We start from the raw sequence: 22,476 nt of genomic DNA on the forward strand, positions 1-22,476 counted from the left end.
GACTGCATATACTTACTGTCATGCTACAAATTTATGTGCAGATAACTTTATTGAGAAAATATTGTCGGTGATATAAATCTCTGTTGTTCAGAGTTATCATGGAATAGTCATTGCCTCACTGAGTCTGAGAAGGGCACTTCATGATCCTATTTATTGAGTTGTAAAGGACCACTTTTCTGAAACAAGTTAGAGAGATTGTTACCACAGCAAAACCATGAATTGTAGGAATCTGATTTATGCATTTGGGTGGTTCAATCTGTGTGTGGCATGTACGTTCATTCAAGTTTCATCTGGGAAAGCCTCCAACTTCAGCAAATGTTGGTTCCCAGCAATTTACAACTTTGGGGACTCAAATTCAGACACAGGAGCTGTTTCTGCAGCATTCACAGGGGTGAAGCCTCCCAATGGCATAAGCTTCTTTGGAAGCCTCTCTGGAAGGGCTTCTGATGGCCGTCTCATCATAGATTACATGAGTAAGCAAAGCATAGTCCACATTCTATATTTTTCCTCACATATTCACAACATGATAGATAATGCATTTAACCCTTTGTTTGGATACCTCTAAAAATAATTTTGATTTTGAGATATTAAAAAGTGTACTTTAAAGCTTAACTCAACTTCATAAAACTAACTTATGAGATAAAGATTGTACTTATATACTATGAAATACTTTAATTTTTAGTCGATGTGGAATTTTCAACACACCAAGAGTGACAGCTCATGAGACAATATATTATGAGTTGTCTGATAAGATAACCACCCGATAGCAAGTGGTCTGATAAGCCTAACAATCACTTGTTAGGATAAACTCGAGAATGACTCTGATAGGCAAAGGATACGAGGAATACTTCTCTTTGTCATGTTGTCTGCTACACAGTTGAAGGGTGTTTAACATTTGTTGAAAAGTTTCCTAGAAGTGTTGGTGTCCCACAAATGTATGTCTTGTTAATACGTTATTCTACAGAAGTGTTAGTGTTTCATATCTTTAAGCTTTATACCAACATACTCTTACTTATATGTGCTTTTTATTTAGTTTGTATCAATTAATAGCCACCCTTTTCACTCATCTTTGATGAGATCATTCTAGTCCTATTGGCCACTCATTTATTGGACTATTGAAGTTCTACATTTCTTATGTGCATCTCTTTTTTGTGGGGATGTGTGTGGATGTATGTAGCTGAAGAGTTGAAGCTGCCATACCTGAGTGCATATTTGGACTCAGTTGGATCAAATTACAGGCATGGTGCAAACTTTGCAGTAGGAGGCTCCTCTATTCGGCCTGGTGGCTATAGTCCATTCCCTCTTGGCCTTCAAGTAGATCAGTTTCTGCAGTTCAAGTCTCGCACAAACATTCTCTTCAATCAGCTTTCTGACAACAGTTGGTTTCTTTTCCCCTCTGCATTTTCTTTCACTTTTATGCCATTTTGTGAGCATGCTAGATGAATGTCTATAGATATTGTTTCCAAGTTCAAACTAGAATTGTGAACATCGTGAAGCATAATCAGAATTTAATACACAACATCATTAACCTCAGTTGAAAACTAAATCTTCAGAGATATTATTTAGTAAGAAATCTTTCTTAAAACCTCCTCCAATTGGTCTCATTGTCCCTCTCTATAAACCATACAATCTATTTTCATCATAGTGCTTCCAAAAACCTTCTTGTGCACACATTGAAACTATCTTAACCAATGTTTTTACATCTTTTCTTCAGTTGGTGCCATACCAATATTTCTTCATGTACAATCTTTTTTATTGTAGCCACACATTCATCTTAATGTTTCTGACTGCTCCCACCTTAATAATGTTGATACTTGGTGACATTGAAACTTAACCCTTGTGATGTTTCCAGGGATAGAGCCACCTTTCAAAAGTACTCTTCCAAGGCCTGAGGACTTTTCCAGGGCTATATACACCTTTGATATTGGACAAAATGATCTTGCCTTTGGTCTTCAGCACACTTCACAGGAACAAGTTATTCAGTCAATTCCTGACATTTTGAGCCAGTTCTTCCAAGCAGTGCAGGTAAGCAGCCCCCAAAGCATTGTTGACATTACCATATACAACAGAGCAATAAAAGTGGTTCTGGAACTAACACTTGTAATGGCTACATTTCAGCAACTATACGATGAAGGGGCAAGAGTGTTCTGGATTCATAACACTGGTCCAATTGGGTGCTTGCCCTACAGCTACATTTATTATGAGCCCAAGAAGGGTAACATAGATGCAAATGGCTGTGTGAAACCTCACAATGATCTTGCTCAGGAATTTAACAGGCAGCTCAAGGACCAAGTGTTTCAGCTAAGGACAAAGTTCCCACTTGCCAAATTTACTTATGTTGATGTTTACAGTGCTAAATATGAACTAGTCAACAATGCAAGGAGCCAAGGTAATCTTCAAGTCTTCTAAGTCTCACAGAATTTTAGGGAAATGCAATGTTTTGAATGTTGAATTTAGGATACACTAAAATATATTTTTGATCATGATCTTACTTTTTATTCCAATTTGGTTTCTTTCAGAACTTTTCACTATAGTTCTTAAAATGTTTCTGTTAGATCAAGTTGGTCCTTCTATCAATTTACCATAGTAACATGGTCAACTAGGTGACATATGATGTGTCACTCTATATCTGTCTGTCACATTAGTCCAATATAATGTTACTGCAAAAAACTGATGGAAATACCAATTTGGTTTAACATAAACACTTTAAGGAACTAAACTAAAACCTTTGAAACAAATTGAAAAGAAAAGAAAAGTTGAGAGACCCAAAATGTATTTTAGCCTTTTTGTTCTCAACTTATCATTGTTCAATCATCTTCTATGCTTGATTTATGACAGGTTTTATGAGTCCATTGGAATTCTGTTGTGGCAGTTACTATGGCTACCACATAAATTGTGGGAAGAAAGCCATAGTGAATGGAACAGTATATGGCAATCCATGCAAAAATCCTTCTCAACATGTTAGTTGGGATGGCATACACTACTCTCAAGCAGCAAATCAATGGGTTGCTAAGAGAATTCTCTATGGCTCCTTCTCTGATCCACCAATTCCAATTGGGCAAGCATGTTTCTGAGCACAGTTCATGTGTTACTAGCTAGCCACTCATATTGAGATAGAGAAAAATACATTATTGGGAGCTTCACTCTTCACATTGTTATTTCAATAAACAAGGAAATTAGTGTAAGAACAATTGGGATGGCATGCACATAACATTGCCTAATTTATGCTGTGACAAAAACTAGTGTAGCTTAGTTTCATGTGAGGTCACACTGTAACGGCTCAACTACCAGAAAATGACCATATAACTAAAGGATTGGAATTTGGAAGAGATAGTTTATTGCTCAGTGAACTTATATATTTGGATTTTAGTGCAGTGCAGGTTCCTCTTACAGTTCAGTCCAAAAGCCTTTTTTCTTCAACTGTTTCATCATTTCACTAAGTTACTCCTAAGTGATATATATTGATTAAAGAATTTGTTCTTCAAATATATTATTTTATGGATAAACCAAATAGCATATCTAATGTGACAAATACAAATATAGTGTGGCACATGATATTGATATATTTAGAAGTGTATATGGAAAAATGTTAGTTTAAAAAAATATGATTATATTTCAAAGAATAAAAAATATGTAAGCCTATAATGTATCTTATTAAAAGGATTAAAAACATGTTCAATTTTTAATTTTGTTTTGTTTTATTGTGTCCTTCCTTTTTTATTTTTAGGCAATTTCTTCCTGCACCCAATCCATTGTGATTGGCACTCGACGAACATTCTAAAAAATTCAATTATATCCTTGTCATGTTTATTTTGAAAAAGCTTGTAGGGTGCGTTGATGCCCTCATACCTTCGCGCAACAATGGACGACCTTCGCGCTCCTGGCTTCATCTTTGTTCAAGGGGTCCTTCCACTCAACACTATGCTGCCGGAGAAATGTCAACCAAGATGCGAGGATGCGAATGTAACATGTTTTCTGATAAGATTTCTAGAAAAAAATTTCTGGAACACATGATATATATTTTGGAATAAGCTGATTTTGAGAATAAAATTTCTATAATGTATATAATACATTCTGAAATGCATTTTGCATAATGAATTTTGTGAAACAAGCTTTATATACATCCAGGAAAAAACTTTCCAAAACGATAATTTTTTAGCATTCTCCTTCTCTTCGTGATGGTGCAATGGTGGCGGCAGCGGTGATGGGGTGCAATGAAGAAAAAGAAAGAATAATTCAGTCATTTCACTCAATTGTGAGGGTGCAGAAAGTAATTTCTTTGGGCTTGGCCTAATTTTCATCTGATCTACCTTTTTGGACTTTCATACAGGCCATCCCTCACCTCACAGGCAAATTCTTCCTACACCCAACATTTTTCAACCTGCACCCAACTAAATTTTGAAAATTCCAAAATAACCTTTATTCCGAAAATGAAAATCCAAAATAGAAAATAATACATTCCGGAAAAATATATCCCAAAGAAATTTTTATAATCAAAATCCTATTCCGAATAAGAAAATCCGTAATATAAAAAATAATAGATTAAGGGTATTTTTGTCTTTTTATTATAATTGGGTGCAGTGATATGGTGCAGGAAGCAATTACCCACCTCACAGGATTCGGCCCAGTTAGGCACATGTCTTTTTATTTTTATTTTAATTAAAATATCTATAACAATTAATAAAAAAGTGAGATTTTTTAATGTATTTTCTAAGATTTTATTCTTGATGTTGTACTAATTTTTTTTTATCAGCTGTGATAATTATTTTTTGAGTGTGTTAACTATGTTTGCGTTGGACAATATAAATATATTTTAACTAACGTATGTGCTTTTTAGAATAATTATATTGAAATTTATACTTAAAGTAGTTTTTAATTTTTTGATATTATAAAATATCTTAAAATTTCTAAAAAAAGGTTTTACTAAAAGGTGCAAAACCTTGTTCAAATTTTTCGAAAAAAAATAGTCCAATTGTTTTATTCCATGCATAAACATCCTAATACTACTTAATTGATGAATATAGTGATTTTTAAGCATTGTTTTTTACCTTCACAATTCACTTTCTCTTGTTCTCAACACTACCATGAAAACAAAGCATGCATATGGTAACTTGCTTCCTTTATTGATTCCAAGTTAAAGTTTCTTAATTTTTTTTCTCTGTTTCTGTCTTCAATAACCCTATTGTGTGTGCTTAGTGGAGGGCATGTTAGTGAGAAGGAAATGTAAGTGCTAGAAGACAATGTCACTTGCCACATTCTTCATTTTATTTTATTGTGTGCCACCATCACTTTCTCATGCACTAAATTTAATAGAAAGAATCACATTAATTAATTTTAAATAAAATTAAGATTAAATTGTGAATTTTTAAAATCTAGAGACTGCATAAAAAAATATATTATAATATAGAGGCCACAAAGCCTATTTAGCCTTAAAATTTATCATAACAATATAATTTTACACTTCTTAACAAAAACTTTTCACTTTTAAAAAACTTTTACTTTAAATTTTTTAACTAATATGTCTTTATTAATAATTACTAAGGGTTGATGCGTTCTATTTTGACTTGTCAAGATTAGTGTGAGGTGTGGTAATCTATATAAAATTTATGAATTAATGGGTTTAGCTCACCTTACATAATTGTAAGTTTAAGAGCCTCTCCACGACTTCACACATTTAAACAAAATTGTAAGAAAATTAACAATAAATGAACCATTAAATATTTTAAATTTACAAAACAAAAAGTAAAGCTTAAAAAAAGCTCCCTTCAAGATTAATATGAAAAAAAAAACTCTCTTCAAAACTAATTACATATTAGTAAAGATTATTAGTTTGTTCAATTACATTAATAATTAATGGATTCAAACAAAAATAAACGGAATTAAAATTATTATAATAAGACTATCATTTTTTTATTATACTAAAAACAAAATATAGAAATACTTATTATTATACCGAAGCTACTTATTCAAAATATATATATATTGAAGTGGACCATAAAATAAAATCTAGAATTATACATATAAATGAAATAATAAATAAAACTATTTAATTATATTTAATATAAACAATATTACATAATAATAAAATATTTTTAAAAAATAAGATGAGTTGGAGGATGAGATGAGCTAGTCGCATACACTTTGACCTGCTACCTGTGAAACCGATCTATGTAGACTACCGAACTTATCCTTATACACCATTTCCAAAATTAATAGTTTAGATAAGAGTTCAATTATCTGATCCAAAGGTCAATTTAACTTTTTTAATTATCCATAACATTTATCTGATACCATATTAAAAATATTAAAAAGTGAAGTTTGATCCACTTATATACTATAAAATATTATATAAAATATCTTAATTTTTTTATATGAGAATTCCAGTTAATAGTTCAGAAAATCTTTAGATAATGTTACAATTATCTAAATCCTAAGAACTTTTGTAGACGTGCATTACAAGGTAAGCATAAGATTTTGACATAAGATGTCACCTACAACAACGCTTCTGCTGTCTGCACTGTCATATTCATGGCTGTCACCTTCATTACACCCTTGACTACAACATTGGAACCTAAAAAGATGGTTGCATTGAATCTAAAACGTGGTTAGAAGCAACTCAGTTTTCTAATGGGACGTTTGATGTAGCAGCAGCACCACCACCGAAAATTAAGTTTCAACATCCATTTGTATGTATAGAATTTTCAATTTTCAATTTCCACCATTATGAACTCAATTGTACAAACAAAATTATGAATAACCCAAATTTCTCCTTTTCACTATAGAAAATAGCATACATGAAGTAACTTCTGTGAACATCCTTTGGTAACAAACAATTGGACAGTGGAACCTACTTCCACTTTGTTATTGTTTCCTTGCCACATTAGAAAACGATGATCAAAATGAACAATTGTGTTTTATATACAGACACACGGGTTTATAGGACCTTGATGCCACTGTTTTTTATGATCTGAGAGTTGGTCTCAAGAAGGGTTTCCAATGATCTTCTTGATCTTCTGTTCCTGGCCCTCCCTGCTTCTTTCAACAACTCTTCCAACCTTCGTTTCTCATCATCCACATCAGGGTTTGCTGTTCCAAGCTTCTCTTCTCTCATGCCAACCACATACTCCAAAATTTCAATGGCATCATCCACTCTGCAAAACATCACCAAATAAACAAGAAATTTAGCAATAAACAAGTGTTCTTGTAATGCAATAAGTAGGAAAGAAAGGAGAAGAAGAAAGTAAAAATGACAATTCACAAAGTAAAAGTGATAATTCACAAATTCCATCATGTTATTTGGACATGAGCTAGTACTTGGAGAGAATTTTTAAACTGTTATCCAATAAAAAAACTGTCATATATGGTATAGTAAGTATTAAGAAGTAAACTTTAATACCTAACTCAATCTCATAAAACTGGTTTATAAGGTTTATATGGTTTATAAGGTTTATAAGGTTTATAAGATTTATAAGGTTTATAAGGTGAGGTTTGTACCCACTTATGAAATATTCCAATCTCATAATCTCATTGACGTGGGATCTCCAACAGTAAGTTTGTGAAATTTTGCTTAAACCACCTTAAAAATCATGCAGACGAATACTTCTGATTGATTGATAGTGTAAAATATTTTGAACTAACAAAGCATAAAAATGAAACTCTTGTCAAATCAGAACAAGAAGAGCAATAGAGAGTGAATATGTTACCTTCCCATTGCATCATAGGTTCCTGCTAGATTGCTACAGACTCCTAAGGTGTCTGGATGATATGGACCATACTCTTTTTCCAATATAGTCTTGGCCTCTTCAAACAGATCTGCTGCCTCATTTATAGCATAACACTGCACACAGGCTAGGCCCATTTGGTTCAAAGCAATCCCAAACAAAGCATTTTTCTTCTCTCCACTGGCACGAAATTTGGCAATGGCACTTTTGAAGATGTCGTAAGAGTCAGAAAAGTTCCCCAGCATGTAATACATAACCCCCATCTGGGCCTCAATTCCTGCAACAGTGCTTTGTTGACCAGGAGCATTCACATATATCTTCAAGGCCTTTTTGAGCAACTTCAACCCCTTTTGCAAATCATTCATGGATTGATAGATGGCAGCAACATCTATTAGACCACTAGCAATCTCTTCTAAGGAGATCCCTGGCTTGATCTTCCCAAAAATTCTGAGTGCATTTTCACAGTAAGACTTAGCCTCCTTGAACTTCCCTATCTTGTTGTAGAGATCAGCCAACCTGACATAGACTGAAGCAACTGTTGGATGATTCTCTCCTTTGGTTGATTTGAACACAGTGAGTGCTTTCTGATAAGAAAACACTGCCTCATCATAGCGAGATAATGCCAAATAGGCATCACCAATGCTGCAATCCACTGAAGCCACATCTGCTTCATGGCCATTTGCAGCCATAGCCATACTTGCCAACACATAATGCTCTAGAGCAGCTTCATAATCACCCTTTGAGTCACAGATAAGCCCCATTAGTCTCCTATCTGCTGCTTCCTCAATGGAAGCAGGCTCCCCATTTCCCCTGTGAATATCAAGAGCCACTTGACACAGCTTTTCAGCATCATCAAACTGCAGTGCCTGAACATGTGCCTCAGCCACATACCGACACGTCTCACCAAATCTTGGGTCTGTTTCCCCCAAGACCTGCCCTTGAATCTCAAGACCTGCAGTGTAAAACAGTAGAGAATTCTCAATCTGCCCCATCATTGCATAAGTGTCACCCAATTGCATGCACCCTGCAAACTTTGCCAGTGCATGATCTTGGCCATCCTCCAACACAGGAATATCAATGGAACGCTCAAGAATGGGAATGGCCTCATTGTACTGTCCTAAATTACTGTATATTGTTGCCAAAACATGCAGGCACATGACCATGTCTAAATTTGGTTTTCCATCTGCACAAATCTCGAATGATTTCAAAGCTCTAAGAGCCAAATCGCGAGCTTTTCGTGGATTCTCACCTGAAGAGATCATATCTCTTGTTTGCTTGAGCAAAAATGGTCCCAAGTCAGGATTGTCTAACCCTGCAGCAATACGCTCCTCAATCTCCTTCATACCAGGGTTCCTCCTATGCTTCCTGATGTGGTAAACACCATTTGCTTTTCTGACACCCTTTTCATTCTTCCTTGGAGTTGGCTTGGATGATCCTTCAATCACCCTGGTAGTTGGAGAAGATTGGCTGTTATTTGAAGGTTCCTTGCCACGTGACACAACACCTTTCTCAGGTGTTGTGCCACTAGCATTGGCATTGAAGTCCTCTTTGTTCTCTGTAACCACCACCTCCTTTGTAATCTCCAAATCCACAATATCTCCAACTAGATGGCCCAGTTCTGAATCAATCCTAGACTCACCGTCATAGGAGTAGAAACTAGCCCTTGAAGGTGAGTGATCTGAGCTTCTCATTTCACACACATTGTGATACAATTGCTCAATTGAGGTATCCACCACCCCATCAATAGCCAAATCAATTGAATCACTCTGAGTGCTTCTTGGACTCAGTGTACTCCTTGGTGATGCTTGTTGAGCAAAGTAATCCTTATGGGGGGTATAACTCCCACTAGGTTCCTCTGCTGCACTATTTACATTGAATTCATCCATAGCAAAACCAGGCATTGAATGAACACAATAACCAGCACCCCACCTGAAATTAATAAGCCAAAAGAAGAAGAAAGTTAGAAATTGTTCAAAACAAAAATCAAAGTCTGCAATGCAACAATGTTTGGGGTCTCGTACAAAATCAAGAGCCAATTTTCACTTTTCAGGTGCAGACCCCAAAGCCAATGATGAGTTCACGGGTGCTAATAATATTTCAGTAAAAAGAATGCTCAGAAACAGAAAAAAAATAACCAAAAGCAAAAGGGAAATGAATCAAACTTTATAACCCATTACAGCAAACCAAAAAGAGAATAAAGAAAAGCCAAAAGCATCTAACTATATTCCATCTGATTGATTGCGTGACATTGCTTCTTCCCAGATGCTACATATGCACATCACATCACAATTCACAACACAGCACAAAAATCAAAATTCCATCAATGTAAGTGATCAAACTCAGCACAACAAAAAGTAATGTGAAAGAACCAACCCAATCAAGAATCAAGCCCTTTGTTGTAAATATCAGACAGCAATAAAAATTCAGCACCAAACTTCTCTTTGAGGAGAACATACACACAACAAAAGGGTGTGCCATGTCTGATGTAAGGCATTAAATACAGAACCAAAAGCAAAACAACAGAATTGAGAGACAATGAATTGGGTGTTTGTGTTACTGTTACCTATAGTACTCTCCAAAGAATATAAGCCAAAACTTTCCAAAGTCCCTTGTATGGGTGCTATGTTGTTGTGTACAGATGAAGAGATATGGGTCAACATAGCTGTACCATTTGTATTGGCATGCATTTATATATGTGCATGTGGGGTGTGGAACAAGAGGGGTGTCAGGGAATGGAATTTTGAGTAGCTTTGAAGGGCAAAATTGGATTGGAATTGAGTTGAAATTATTGAGATTTTGTAGATAATATGCATTATGATGTGTAAGAGTTGTACTTGCTCCTCAAAGTTGGAATGTTGAAGCAAAACCAAGAAGGTGACCTCTCTCCCACTCTTTTCCTTCATCTTCAACTTCAACTGCTTTATTATTCTCATAAAAGAATCCATAACTTTTCAAAGTATCAATTAAGGATTTTGCCAGATAGATAGATATCAATGCATTCTCTATTATCAATTATCAATCATGAATTAATTATTATTCATTGGTTTTTCTTAGGTCAAAAGAAATAGCTTAATTAGCAGGATCCAGACCCAAATTACACATCAAAAATAAATAATATGAATCATTGTTCCTTAAGCCTAAATTGATTACCACCATGTTTGGCATCAAAGTCAACTATATTATTCATCACACTGAGTAAATTCCAAATATTTATTGTAAGAATAAATGCTCAATAAATATTTCATAATTTACACCCAGAAAAAAAAATGCATTCTTTATATCAAATCAATAAACATAAAAACGTCTCCCACCACCAAGTATACAAATCAATTCAATTATAATGAAAATTTTCTAACTTTTACCAGTTTTAAATACAAGTCTTTGATATATTATATCTTTAAAATGAGAATTTTATTTTATACAGTAATTTAATCAACTTTAAAAACTTGGTCCTTATTTTTTTTTCTCGGATCTTAATCTCCATATTTCTTCTATTTTCTTTTACATTTTAAATAACATTTGAAAGTAGCTTAAACTATTTTGCATGGCCCTTGAAAAAATTATTTTAGAGTCAAATGTTATGGAAACTGTTAGAATTTCCTCTTTTTTTTATTTTAAGAAAATATTGTTTGGTTGACTTTTTTATTAGATAGGGATTTTCTGTTTATTTTTTTTATGGATATTTCCTATCCGTATTTCGTTATCGTTAAAAAATGAAAAAAAAAATGTTTAAGTTATTTATTTATGGGTTATAATATATATATCTATATATATATTAATTAATTAATTTATTTAACTATAGGAGTTGCAGTTGAAACGTAAGAAGCATAGGTGGAGGTATTAACGGCTTTTGGAAGCGAAAAGACCAGGGACAGCGGGGAATGGTAAAATCACTGAGCGGTTTCGTTTTACGGGGTGAAAGTTGGACCTGAAATAGCCACGTGGAGAAATTGAAAGCAATGATTGGTTGGTTTTGGAGGACTGTGAACGTCCACGTGGACCACATATCCAGCTGGTAACTGGTAAGTAGCAGTGATGGACCCCCCATACCAAGCCGCCAACATGGGCCGGGCCCGGGCCCACGGGCCCACTACCTAAAAGTTACATATTCCCTGATGAATATGACTTTTTGTTTTTGTATTTCATCCAATTTGAACACAACAAGATTGCATTATTATTACAATTTAATTTGTTTTGATTCATTTTTATAGAATATTATTAATAAATTATTTTTTAACCAAAAATAGTACATGTTAAAAGTTATTGAGATAAAATATTTTTCTCTATCATTAGGATTGGAGAAGATGGGTACCTACAATAATTATTCTTTCCTCCAATCACTAATTAATTTGGTGAGATTTAATTGAGTGAACAAAAAATTATGATTAAAGTATTAAGAATAATTTTTGAAAAATTAATATAAATTAATGGCAAATTTAATGTCAAATCAAATTAATGACTTTTCTTTAAATGATGTAGACAAGTTTTTTAAAGTATTTAGTAGCTGATGACTAATTTTTATATGAAGACCTAGTTGTTTAGTGGAGTCTCTCTTTTTCAAACACTTTTTGTCTGTGAATATTTAATGTACTGCATATTTAGGATTTGAATGTATATTTAATACAAAAAATATTATATTATAGGTTATAATGCATAGTGATTTTTTTTTAATTTTTATGATGAAACTAAATAATACATTGATATCATAAAAAGTTTTAACTGTTATCACTAGAAAATGGTCATAAAATTTAATTTTTATGATAATGATATATTACAAATAGTATAGAATGATTTTTGCTAATTAATAGTGTATTTTTTAAAAAAAAATTGAAATACATGACTATTAAACTCTTATTTTATATTTTACTCTTGATTAACAGTGTAAAATTATTTAAACTCAAAATTTATTTATACTGTTGACTAAGTTAGAATTATCTTTTAGCAATGGATCTTACACATTTGATAGTGATATAATTGGGTTAATCTTTATTTTCAGTCCTTAAAATTGTAAAAATCGATTTATTTTCCTAATTTCATATTCTATTTTAAGCTATCAATTTATAAAAAATACTTTATTTTTAATTTTAAAAATATGCTAATATAAACAAAACTTTGCAAAATCTGTTAATAAAAATACTTTTTTTGAAAGTTAAATATAAAAACGAGCCTATAATTACTTCATAAATTAAAATTACCAAGAGTTTACATGTAATTTCACTTTCAGTAAAAATTTATCAAACAACCATGATCATTAATAAGATTATCTATAGCCTAAAATATTAGCATAAATAATATTTTTAATTACATTTTTTATTTAGGAGATTCCAACTTAAATCTTATTTAAAATTGTTGGACCCAGTTGTGTTGGTACTAAATTAACCATTTATAAGTATTTAATATGATTTTTTATACATGCAAATGGGAAAAATGAGAAAAAAGAATATAAAAATTTTAGGTGAGAATTGTTGAAAAGGATGAAAGAATTTGTGTTGACAGGTAGATAACGTGTGTTTGAACATATTTTGTAATAGTTTGTGTTTCTTGCATTTCAAATTTTCAATGACATTAAAGTTTACAATTATGTAAGACTGTAACAAGGTGGACCTTTTTTGTTTATGATTTGTAAAAGGAAAAAAGTTTTATGGAACCTACATACATAAAGAGACAACTAGATTATTCACTTCCAATTTTATGCTGTTTTTTTAGATAAAATTTATTATTCAAATTATTATTGTGATAGTTTCAGTTTTGAAAAAGTAAAAAAAAAAGTTTATCTAAACTTTTGTCTGAATAATGTTATAAATGTACTATTTTAGTTTTACCTATTGCGGCAAATGGATAAGTATTATTGTAATTATGTAGATAAAGTGGGTTTATATAATATTTGGAATTGGTTGAACAATTGTTGAGATGTCGATCGATCAATCATTTTTTGATATTCTAAAACTTCTTCTTTAATTTACTGACACTGAGTTGGGGTTGATTCGCAAAAGGTACTCTGAAGATCAAGTAAGTAAGTATTCAGAGTGTATATTAAGAACTGATCCAAAACATACCTTACTCCTTTGTAAAGAGTTTATATATAATGTTTGGTCATGAATCATCTCTTATAATAGGTCGAATCTATCTTATATCAATGTTAGCTTATTTTTCGGGACGTTACTCAAATTTGGTGGGACGTGTCCCTTATTCTTAGAGAGTTTTTGCAACTGCTTTAACTGCTATTTCATTGTAACTACTTTTTAAATGTGTATTCAACTACAGTTAATAAAACTGAGTGACATGACTTGTTCGATACCCACAATATAATTATAAATGTATTTACTTGTTTGAATATGACTTGAATCATGTTATCTTAATAAAATTGAAAACCAGTAATCTCACTTCAAAAAAAATACAAAAAAGTTTTTTTTCAAGTGGAATCGAGAATTATCGCTCAAGCTATTAACTCAAGTGTTTTTCTTTTGTTTCTCTAAACATGCCTTAATTGAAATTAATTTATCCAAAGTTAGTTAATAAATACTTATTCATTTTATTATGCATAAATATGATGTAAGTTTGAGAATGTTTTGACGTAAAACCATAGAGTATGATGCGATATTTTTAAAATAACCGAAGTGGTATTATTGAGGTGAAAAGAAGTATGTTGTGTGAATAATAATTAAGAAAAAAAAATACTTAATTGATGATGTATAATGTGAGTATTATGATAGGAGATTAAATAATATTTTAAATCTAAGTTCTAGTAATACATTAATAGTAATACATTAAGTCATATAAAAAGATATCAAATAACGAGAGATGATGAAAATTTATAACATTATGTGAATATTTATGTTAAACATGGGATATAAACTAATAGGTATAATAAAATCTGACAATATCGAATAATAAAAAGACAAAATTCGTGAAAACATGGATACTAAATTTCCAAAATGATGACAATAAAGAAACTAAAACTAGAATTAAGTAATATTCTTTTTCATAAAATAATACCAAGTATTTAACTTGGATTTTAATTCTCAATAGATTTGATTTTGTTATATTATATATATTTTTTTAGTTCATTAAATGATAAACCAATCTCACACATATTATTAAATTTCAACTATTACTTAAAACACTAAATACCATGACAAAAAAATAAGTTATCTTTGTACTAATAGCAATTTGAGTGTTCCAAAAATGATGTGTCTTATACACATGGCTAAGAAAAAAAACTTCCCAACTAAGAAATAAAAGTAACTAAATAAAGAGAAATTGAAAAGGGTGTTCATTAAAAGCTATGCACAAAATGCACATTAATTATTGAAATGATGAGTGCAAATCATACACTAAAATAGGAGCTAATCTCAAATGTATGAATGACTAAACCACCTAATTGACCTAATTCACCAATATACATTACATTCCACAATGCTCCAAACCATATTATAAAAAAAGAAAGAAAAAATATTTTTCAAACCAAACATTTATAGCAACCTTGTGCTCAATTATAGAAACCATTGATATTTTATTTATTTATTTCATTATATTATATGATTAGTTGATAAGGGAGTGGACCATGCAAAGTCAAAGGAACCAAATCAAGACAAAATTGGGAAAACACCAACCCTTGTGACCCTAAGACAATTTTTTACAATAATATATTTGAGTAAAGTGTATATTATATATCTCCTTTAATATTCCATTCAAATAGTTTTTATTTTTTCAAAAGGATTATTTTAATCATCTTATTATTTTACAATAAGTGAATATATAAGCCTCTCACACTAACATTTCTCTTAAATTTTATAAAGAGGGCAAAAATTCACCTGTTCACAGATTTATTCCTTTTATTTTTTGAATTCTCTCAACTAAGAATTAAAAAAAATATAATAAAAGTCAAGGATTTATTTAAGTGACTAATCTTTTCAACAAATATTATTTACAAGCATATATATAAATATCAAATACCTAATTACATGTTAAAGAATAAAATTACCAATCAAATACAGTGTAAGATGTTTCCAAAATCATTATATATAATAATAATACAATATCAATCCAAACACTAAAAAAATTATTAAATAAAAATTAATTTTAATGACTAAAAATACTATATTAACTAAATTAGATATTATTTTAAAAAAATATTGATATTAAATTAATTTATATTATTAATACATAGTTTTTAAATTAATATTTAATTAATTACTAAAACTTTAACTACATTTTATAGTTATTAATTATTTCTATCTTTAAATTAATTTTTATTTAATAATTTTATTAGAGTAAAATTAGTTTTTTAGCATATATTTTTTCTTCTTCTCACTTCACATACTTTATCTTTATCATCCATGATCTAGGAACAAATTAAAGATAAAATTAATCATCAATACTTTCGAAAAAACAGTTATTTTTTGAAAATTTAAAACAAACAATGATTATGAGACTAAAACAACCCACAAGTTGAAATCAAATTTAACTAAAAATGAGAAACCTAAGCACATTTTACTCATTCTTTTATACACACACTGATTAGGACTACTAATTAGTGGATAATTAAGAAAGATCACAAGTTTATTAGTAAAAAAATTACAAAAGCACTTTGAAGTGGCCCCCATTAGGGTTATGTCACAGATATGAATGTTAATTGAAGTTAAATAAAGACAAGAAAACACCCACCAGACATGAAAGGAATCTTCTGCTACTTTTATTTTTTTATTTATTTCATAATAGTATTTTTTTTTCTTCTTCTTTTTGAATGAGTTGTGATCTTAAAGAAATAAACAAAGGGTATGAAGAAGCAAAGAAATTGTTGTGTTTTGATGAGGAAGAAGACGTAGGATCCACCAATTCCACAGGGAATCTTAAAAATGATACACCAACAAACAATCTTTCATTATTTTCTTGTTCATATTTAACCTAATTTCTTTTAATGTCTTTAATGGGATGCTTCCTCCATAACCACTACCAAACAAGCCTTTACCTACTATTTTGCAACACAAACTTAGCAATGAAATCTTTGCAAAAATATATTAATATGTGTATACTTTTGTAGTACTAGATAATATTTTGGGGTAGAGCTTTGTCGTGATACTAATTTTATATCACTCAAATAATATTATATTAAAAAATTATTAAATAGAATTTAATTTTAAAGAGAAAAATAATTATTATATTGATTAAATTAGATATTATTTTTAAAGATTACACAAAATTATTATTGGTATATTAGTTTTTATTATTGATTAATATTTTTTAATTGGTATCTAAATTATTATTTGATAGTTAAAATATTAGTAACTAATTAGATATCAATTTAAAAATTATTAATTAATAATATAAATTAATTTAAATATCAATAATTTTTTTAGTATTGATTAGGTTAATATAATAATTAAATATTTTTATTTTTAAAATTAATTTTTATTCAATAATTTTCTAGTAATGGTATTTTTAATTGAAAAATATGTGGTTTATAAAAAAATAGTTGTGTACAAAATTCTTCAATGATACAACTATTTATAATATGAAAAGAGCTTCTTAAAACTTTTTGAGGGATAAGAAATTGATTAAATCAAACCATGTATTTGTTTTGATTACCAAAAATTTATAATAATTTTCTTAAGATATATAAAAAATAAAAAATAAATATTATGTATTTAAAATAATTTAATTAAAAAGTATATGCGTTTCCCATTCATGATATTAGATTGTGACATATATATATATATATATATATTTGACCATCATAATCAGTCAAACTTCTAGACCTGTCATAAGAAAATAAACACTTCAATTTCTCCAAACATAGAAATGACAACAAAATTATTAGGTCATTTTTACTATTTTAATCAACAATTTAAAGAATGACAATGATTGATCCACAGATCTTTGTGGAGCGTTAAACTTCATTTATACAAAAGAAAATAAATAAAAATTATCAAAATAGAAGGAAAAAATGACGAATTTAGTTTTTAAAATCCTACAAGTTCTTAAAATTATTATTATTTATTTTATTTCTTAATACGAAGACTTATATAATTATAATTATAATAATAATAATAACATATGCTTAAAAATCAAATAAATAGTGACATAAATTTTAAAAATATAAACCAAATTTGAAAGAGTTTTAGTGATTATATGAAGCCTTTTTAGGCGTAAAAAATTAACATGACAGTGAAAATGTATTGAAAACAATATGATACGTTGGAATACAATTTTAGGAACTAATTGACCATTTATTCTTTATTATGATTACTCAATAAATCGACTTACCATTTATCGGCCTTAAGCCCAACTAGGCCCATTTTAATGTATTATAGGCCGAAAACCTTTTTCAATTTTTTTGTTTTTTTCTGCATGATTGCGATTTTTTTTATTAGGCCTAGTTTACAGTAGGCCCTAAATGGAGTTATTTTTGCTAAATATTGCATGATACAATTCAAAGCAAACACTTTCTTTTTGAGAAAATTAACCCTAATACATTAATTCAAAATTGATATTTTATGATTTATTTTGTTTTTTAACCAATATTTTTAAAAAATAGAAACAAAATTCATGAGACCAATAATTGAAGTAGGTTTACCTCACACTACAATAAAATTATTAAATAAAAATAAATTTTAGATATTGACTAAACTATTTATTACACTACAAGAAAATCATGAAATAGAAACAAATTTTTAGAGACCAAAATAATTAGTTGCAATAGTAACTAAATTAGAGACAATTTTAAAACTAACAAAAAAATTGGTTTCTAAATTAGTTTCTATTATTGTTAAATAGTTTATAAATTGGTATCTAATTAGCCACCAAGATTTTTGCTACCAAATAGATACTAAATAATTGGTAATTAAAACTTTGGTTGCTAGATACCAATTTAGAAACTATTTAACAATGATAGAAACTAATTTAGAAACCATTTTTTTTTAGTTTTTAAAATGATCTCTAATTTAGTTACTATTGCAACTGATTATTTTGGTTTCTAAAAATTAGTTTCTATTTCATGATTTTCTTATAGTATTATTAGAAAAACTAAAAAAGATATCAGTATCTAATTTTTTATTAATAATAAAAACTAATTTTGAAACAAATTATTTTTTAGTCTTTAAAATAGTATCCAATTTAATTAATATATAGTGATTAATTATTATTTTTATTTAAAATTAATTTTTATTTAACATTTTTCTTGTAGTATAATCTAATATACAAAAACAAAGTCATTCTCTTTAAACATAACCAGAAAGATCTAATCTAATATTAAAGAAACTATAGACATGCATTATCAATCTTTATTTTTCTGCAGCAAGGTTACTTTGCATACATAATCACAGTAATGCAAAACTTAACTAACTTAGCACACAGTTGAAAATGTTCATCACTGTTATCATTAACCATAGCTAGATGATGAGTTTATGATATGATATGATCAGGGTATGGGATAAATAACCACTTTCCCTGTGGCTCTTGAAGTTTCTAAGTAGGAAATGGCTTCAACAAGCTGAGAAAATGGCAATGGAGTCTTGGCATCAAGTATTGGCTTCACTTGACCACTCTCAAAGTAAGGTCTCAATTTCTCTAAGATTGATCCTTTGGAAGTTAACACAAAAGTGATTGCTGGTGGATATCCAGGTGGTACTATTGTCACAACTTTTCCATCTTCTTTGATGGCCTTGAAGGCTCTATCAGCTTGCCCTATAATGTACAAAAGTATTTGTTTTTGGTAAGCAATAATTAGGGTTTCATGAGAAGGAATCAAGATAATAGATCATCATTTTTTAAGAGAGTAAAGTATTTTTAGTTTTTCATTGTTTTTATATATGTGTGTGTGTGTATATGTGAAATTTCAAAAATAAAATTTTCCAAATAAGAATAGGAAAGTTAGTAAAGAATTCAATTAAACCTATTTTTTTATTAGTTAATATGATTTAATGACATATCTTAACACCAAACTATTATCATTTTTCTAATTTTAAATTAAGTTTTTTTTTTCAAAACTAACCTTTTGAGTTTTCACATATTCTAATACAATATGTAGACAAGTTTTAAAAAATAAAGTAATAAAAATAAATTTTGGTCAATAATTTTGTCACATATTTTATTAATAATTTCGATTACTATTCAAAAAATCTTAGTGTTATAAATATTAGCCTAAGCAAAAATATATTGTATCTCATTTCTTTTTATATTATACAGTAGTTTAAACCAAATATAAGTTCATTGGCTCAAAAGTCTCACCTACTGTATCATACACAAGATCATATTTTTCTGGAAGTTCTTCAAAGTTGTGCTTTGTATAATCAATAGCCAAGTCAACTCCTAACTCCCTTAAAACTTCAAGTTTTCCAGTGCTTGCTGTTGCTGCTATCACAGATGCCTTATAAACATGTTTGGCTAGCTGCAACCAAAACATAAGCAATTCATCTCAGTAAAGATGTTCATATAAGTTTTCTGACAGAGATTAATCATAAAGTAACAGATATTTTACACTAATGTCATGTTAATGAAAAAATGATAACAAATATAAACATGTTTGGCTAGTTGCAACCAAAACATACACACATAACAATTCATCGTGTCTGTTAAAAATATAATTTAAGTTTAACTCAACCTCGTAAAACTAGTTAAATGAAATTTACATTCACTAGTGAATATAAAATGTTCTAATTTTTAATTCATAAGATATCTTTAACAATAAAGATGATCACATAAGTCTTTTTGACAGATTAATAAGTAACAGACACTAATGTCATGATAATGAAAAATGATAAGAAAATCCCTTTGAACTGATTCATATGTTGATGTACCTGAATGGCATAGCTTCCAACTCCACCAGCTCCTCCCAAAACAAGGATAGATTTGGCAGCAGAAAACTGAGCATGCTCAAAACCTTCAAAGGCAGTCTCAAGTGCCAAAGGAATGCTAGCAGCTTCAATGAAGCTTAAATTGGATGGTTTGTGAGCCAATAGTCTCTCTTCTGCAACAGTATACTCTGACAAAGTCCCAAGAATCTTAAGATTCGACAACCCTTGCTCGTTGATATCACCATACACTTCATCTCCAACATTAAATTTCCTTACTTCTCCTCCCACTCTCACCACTATGCCAGCAACATCAAAACCAGGCACAATCTTCTCACACCATTCAAAATGTTTTAGATTCAGATATTAGTCTTTCAGTTCCATTATATGTATAAAGACAGTAAGTTTTAAAATTTAAAAGTGATATATTTCAGAAACTAAACTCAAATTTAAAGAATTTATTTGATATTTTTTTTAAATAAAGTTTTCATGTTCGACATTGCTATGTAATTTGACATTTCAGTTATGTTGACACTTCAAGTAACAACAATAATCTGTCATCACATGAAAAAAATATAATTAAAAAAAATATTTTTTTTTTGAAAAATTAGACCAAAATTCATATATTAACAAAAACGATGCATTAATAGATTATACGTATTTATAAAGAATTCTAAAAACAGACTAAAAAGAAGTCTATTATATCACTGAAATGATTCTCCATGAATAAATAATAAATTAGTCAACTTATCAGTACACACATCCTCTTCACGAAAAATGAGTAAACATAAACCTGATTTTGCCACAGTAATTAAAACAAGTATGTCATCAATTACGAAACATGCACAATATATTACTCCTATCAATAAATGCAACACAAACCAAAGCAGAATCACATTCAAGCCATCCACTAGTAAGCTTCATCATTCTATTTGATATTCTGAATCTTAGAATCTTTTATAAGGAGGAATGAAATGAATTATTATAAAAAAAAGAGAGAGAGTAATAGAGGTGTTTTGTACATACAGGTAGATAAGGGTCTGTGTCCTTGAACACCCCATGTATCCTCTTGTAATCAACAGGATTAAGGGATACTGCTATGACCTTGATGAGCACTTGATCATCTTTGAGCTGTGGTAAGGGCCAATTGGGATCAAACTTTAGAACATCACCTGGTCTACCATGTTCAGAGTAGTACCAAGCTTTTGTGTGGGTTGGAATAGTAGAATCAGTGCTTGATGCAGCTTCTGCCATATATTAGATGTTTGCAGTGATTAGTAAGAGACTAGGAAGAGATTAAGAGAACAAGGAGGGATGGAGATGAAGTGCATAAAGGCAAACTTTATAGGTTCTATTTTGATTGAAAATTAGGAAATCATCATATATATATATATATATATATATAATTCATGAATATTCCTATTGGAGAATTTGTTTTCTCTTGTATTTGATATTTTGTGATTTTTCTTGTAGTAATCATTATTATTTATGAGTTAACTAGCTTAGTATTTGATTGTTAAAAAAATATTTGTTCAATGATCTTGTAGGAATCCACAAAAGAATAATTACGCGACAGTGAAAGTTGCAATGAATATTTTTAACTAGTTTTTTTATTTATTAATACTTTTACTTCTTAAATATTAATGTATTCATTTTTTAAAATATGAAAAACTTTATGGTGGATGATCATATTTTAGTTAATTTAATATATAGCAGCCGGATTAAAAGATATAATAATCTCTGTAGTGCCTGTAATCTACCTACCCATTTTTATTATAGTAATCCTAGCCACCACATTATTTAATTAGTAAATACTTTAATGCGTGACTAATAGTTAATTTTTTTAATAAAAGAAGTTTGCCACAAACCCTTAAAAAAAATTAGAAAATTTTATAAGGATTTTGTGATGATGTAGTTGTCAACAAAATTTGTAATAAAAAATAAGATCAAACTTATTATTACAC

General features: G+C 29.7%; 3 protein-coding genes across 5 annotated transcripts; 1 reads left to right on the forward strand and 2 right to left on the reverse strand.

The window, feature by feature from the left end:
- On the forward strand, window positions 1-3,374 carry LOC137836746 (GDSL-like Lipase/Acylhydrolase superfamily protein). Its single transcript, XM_068645467.2, has 5 exons — window positions 1-473; window positions 1,178-1,378; window positions 1,853-2,025; window positions 2,119-2,389; window positions 2,839-3,374. The coding sequence occupies exons 1-5, from the start codon at window positions 215-217 to the stop codon at window positions 3,072-3,074; spliced, it is 1,140 nt and encodes a 379-aa protein (XP_068501568.2). The 5' UTR covers window positions 1-214; the 3' UTR covers window positions 3,075-3,374.
- A 3,373-nt stretch (window positions 3,375-6,747) lies between these two features.
- KLCR2 (Tetratricopeptide repeat (TPR)-like superfamily protein) lies at window positions 6,748-10,617 on the reverse strand. Of its 3 annotated transcripts, none has more exons than XM_068645460.2 (3): window positions 10,285-10,617; window positions 7,704-9,650; window positions 6,748-7,151 (listed from the first exon to the last, which is right to left on the reverse strand). In XM_068645460.2, exons 2-3 carry the CDS (start codon window positions 9,620-9,622, stop codon window positions 6,935-6,937), a joined length of 2,136 nt encoding a protein of 711 aa, XP_068501561.2. In that variant the 5' UTR covers window positions 9,623-9,650; window positions 10,285-10,617; the 3' UTR covers window positions 6,748-6,934. The 3 variants fall into 3 exon arrangements, with proteins under 3 accessions (XP_068501561.2, XP_068501563.2, XP_068501562.2); XM_068645462.2 differs by lacking the exon at window positions 10,285-10,617 and adding an exon at window positions 10,095-10,276; XM_068645461.2 differs by lacking the exon at window positions 10,285-10,617 and adding an exon at window positions 9,743-9,873.
- An 8,322-nt stretch (window positions 10,618-18,939) lies between these two features.
- LOC137836748 (2-methylene-furan-3-one reductase) lies at window positions 18,940-21,971 on the reverse strand. Its single transcript, XM_068645468.2, has 4 exons — window positions 21,539-21,971; window positions 20,519-20,842; window positions 19,950-20,109; window positions 18,940-19,406 (listed from the first exon to the last, which is right to left on the reverse strand). The coding sequence occupies exons 1-4, from the start codon at window positions 21,764-21,766 to the stop codon at window positions 19,141-19,143; spliced, it is 978 nt and encodes a 325-aa protein (XP_068501569.2). The 5' UTR covers window positions 21,767-21,971; the 3' UTR covers window positions 18,940-19,140.
- Between the last annotated feature and the right edge of the window lie 505 nt (window positions 21,972-22,476).

The sequence above is a fragment of the Phaseolus vulgaris genome, chromosome 4, assembly GCF_051622355.1.
Source record: "Phaseolus vulgaris cultivar YP4 chromosome 4, ASM5162235v1, whole genome shotgun sequence".
Classification (NCBI taxonomy): domain Eukaryota; kingdom Viridiplantae; phylum Streptophyta; class Magnoliopsida; order Fabales; family Fabaceae; genus Phaseolus; species Phaseolus vulgaris.

Bases quoted from the DNA above. Each gene is read 5' to 3' on its own strand.
- LOC137836746 (XM_068645467.2), top strand. From the start codon at position 215: ATGAATTGTAGGAATCTGATTTATGCATTTGGGTGGTTCAATCTGTGT. The intron at 2,026-2,118 runs GTAAGCAGCCCC...GCTACATTTCAG, and splicing joins AGTTCTTCCAAGCAGTGCAG to CAACTATACGATGAAGGGGC. The intron at 2,390-2,838 runs GTAATCTTCAAG...GATTTATGACAG, and splicing joins CAACAATGCAAGGAGCCAAG to GTTTTATGAGTCCATTGGAA.
- KLCR2 (XM_068645460.2), bottom strand. From the start codon at position 9,622: ATGCCTGGTTTTGCTATGGATGAATTCAATGTAAATAGTGCAGCAGAG. The intron at 7,152-7,703 runs GTAACATATTCA...GATGTTTTGCAG, and splicing joins ACCTATGATGCAATGGGAAG to AGTGGATGATGCCATTGAAA.
- LOC137836748 (XM_068645468.2), bottom strand. From the start codon at position 21,766: ATGGCAGAAGCTGCATCAAGCACTGATTCTACTATTCCAACCCACACA. The intron at 20,843-21,538 runs GTATGTACAAAA...TGGTGTGAGAAG, and splicing joins ACACAGACCCTTATCTACCT to ATTGTGCCTGGTTTTGATGT. The intron at 19,407-19,949 runs GTGAGACTTTTG...TGTACATTATAG, and splicing joins TCTTGTGTATGATACAGTAG to GGCAAGCTGATAGAGCCTTC.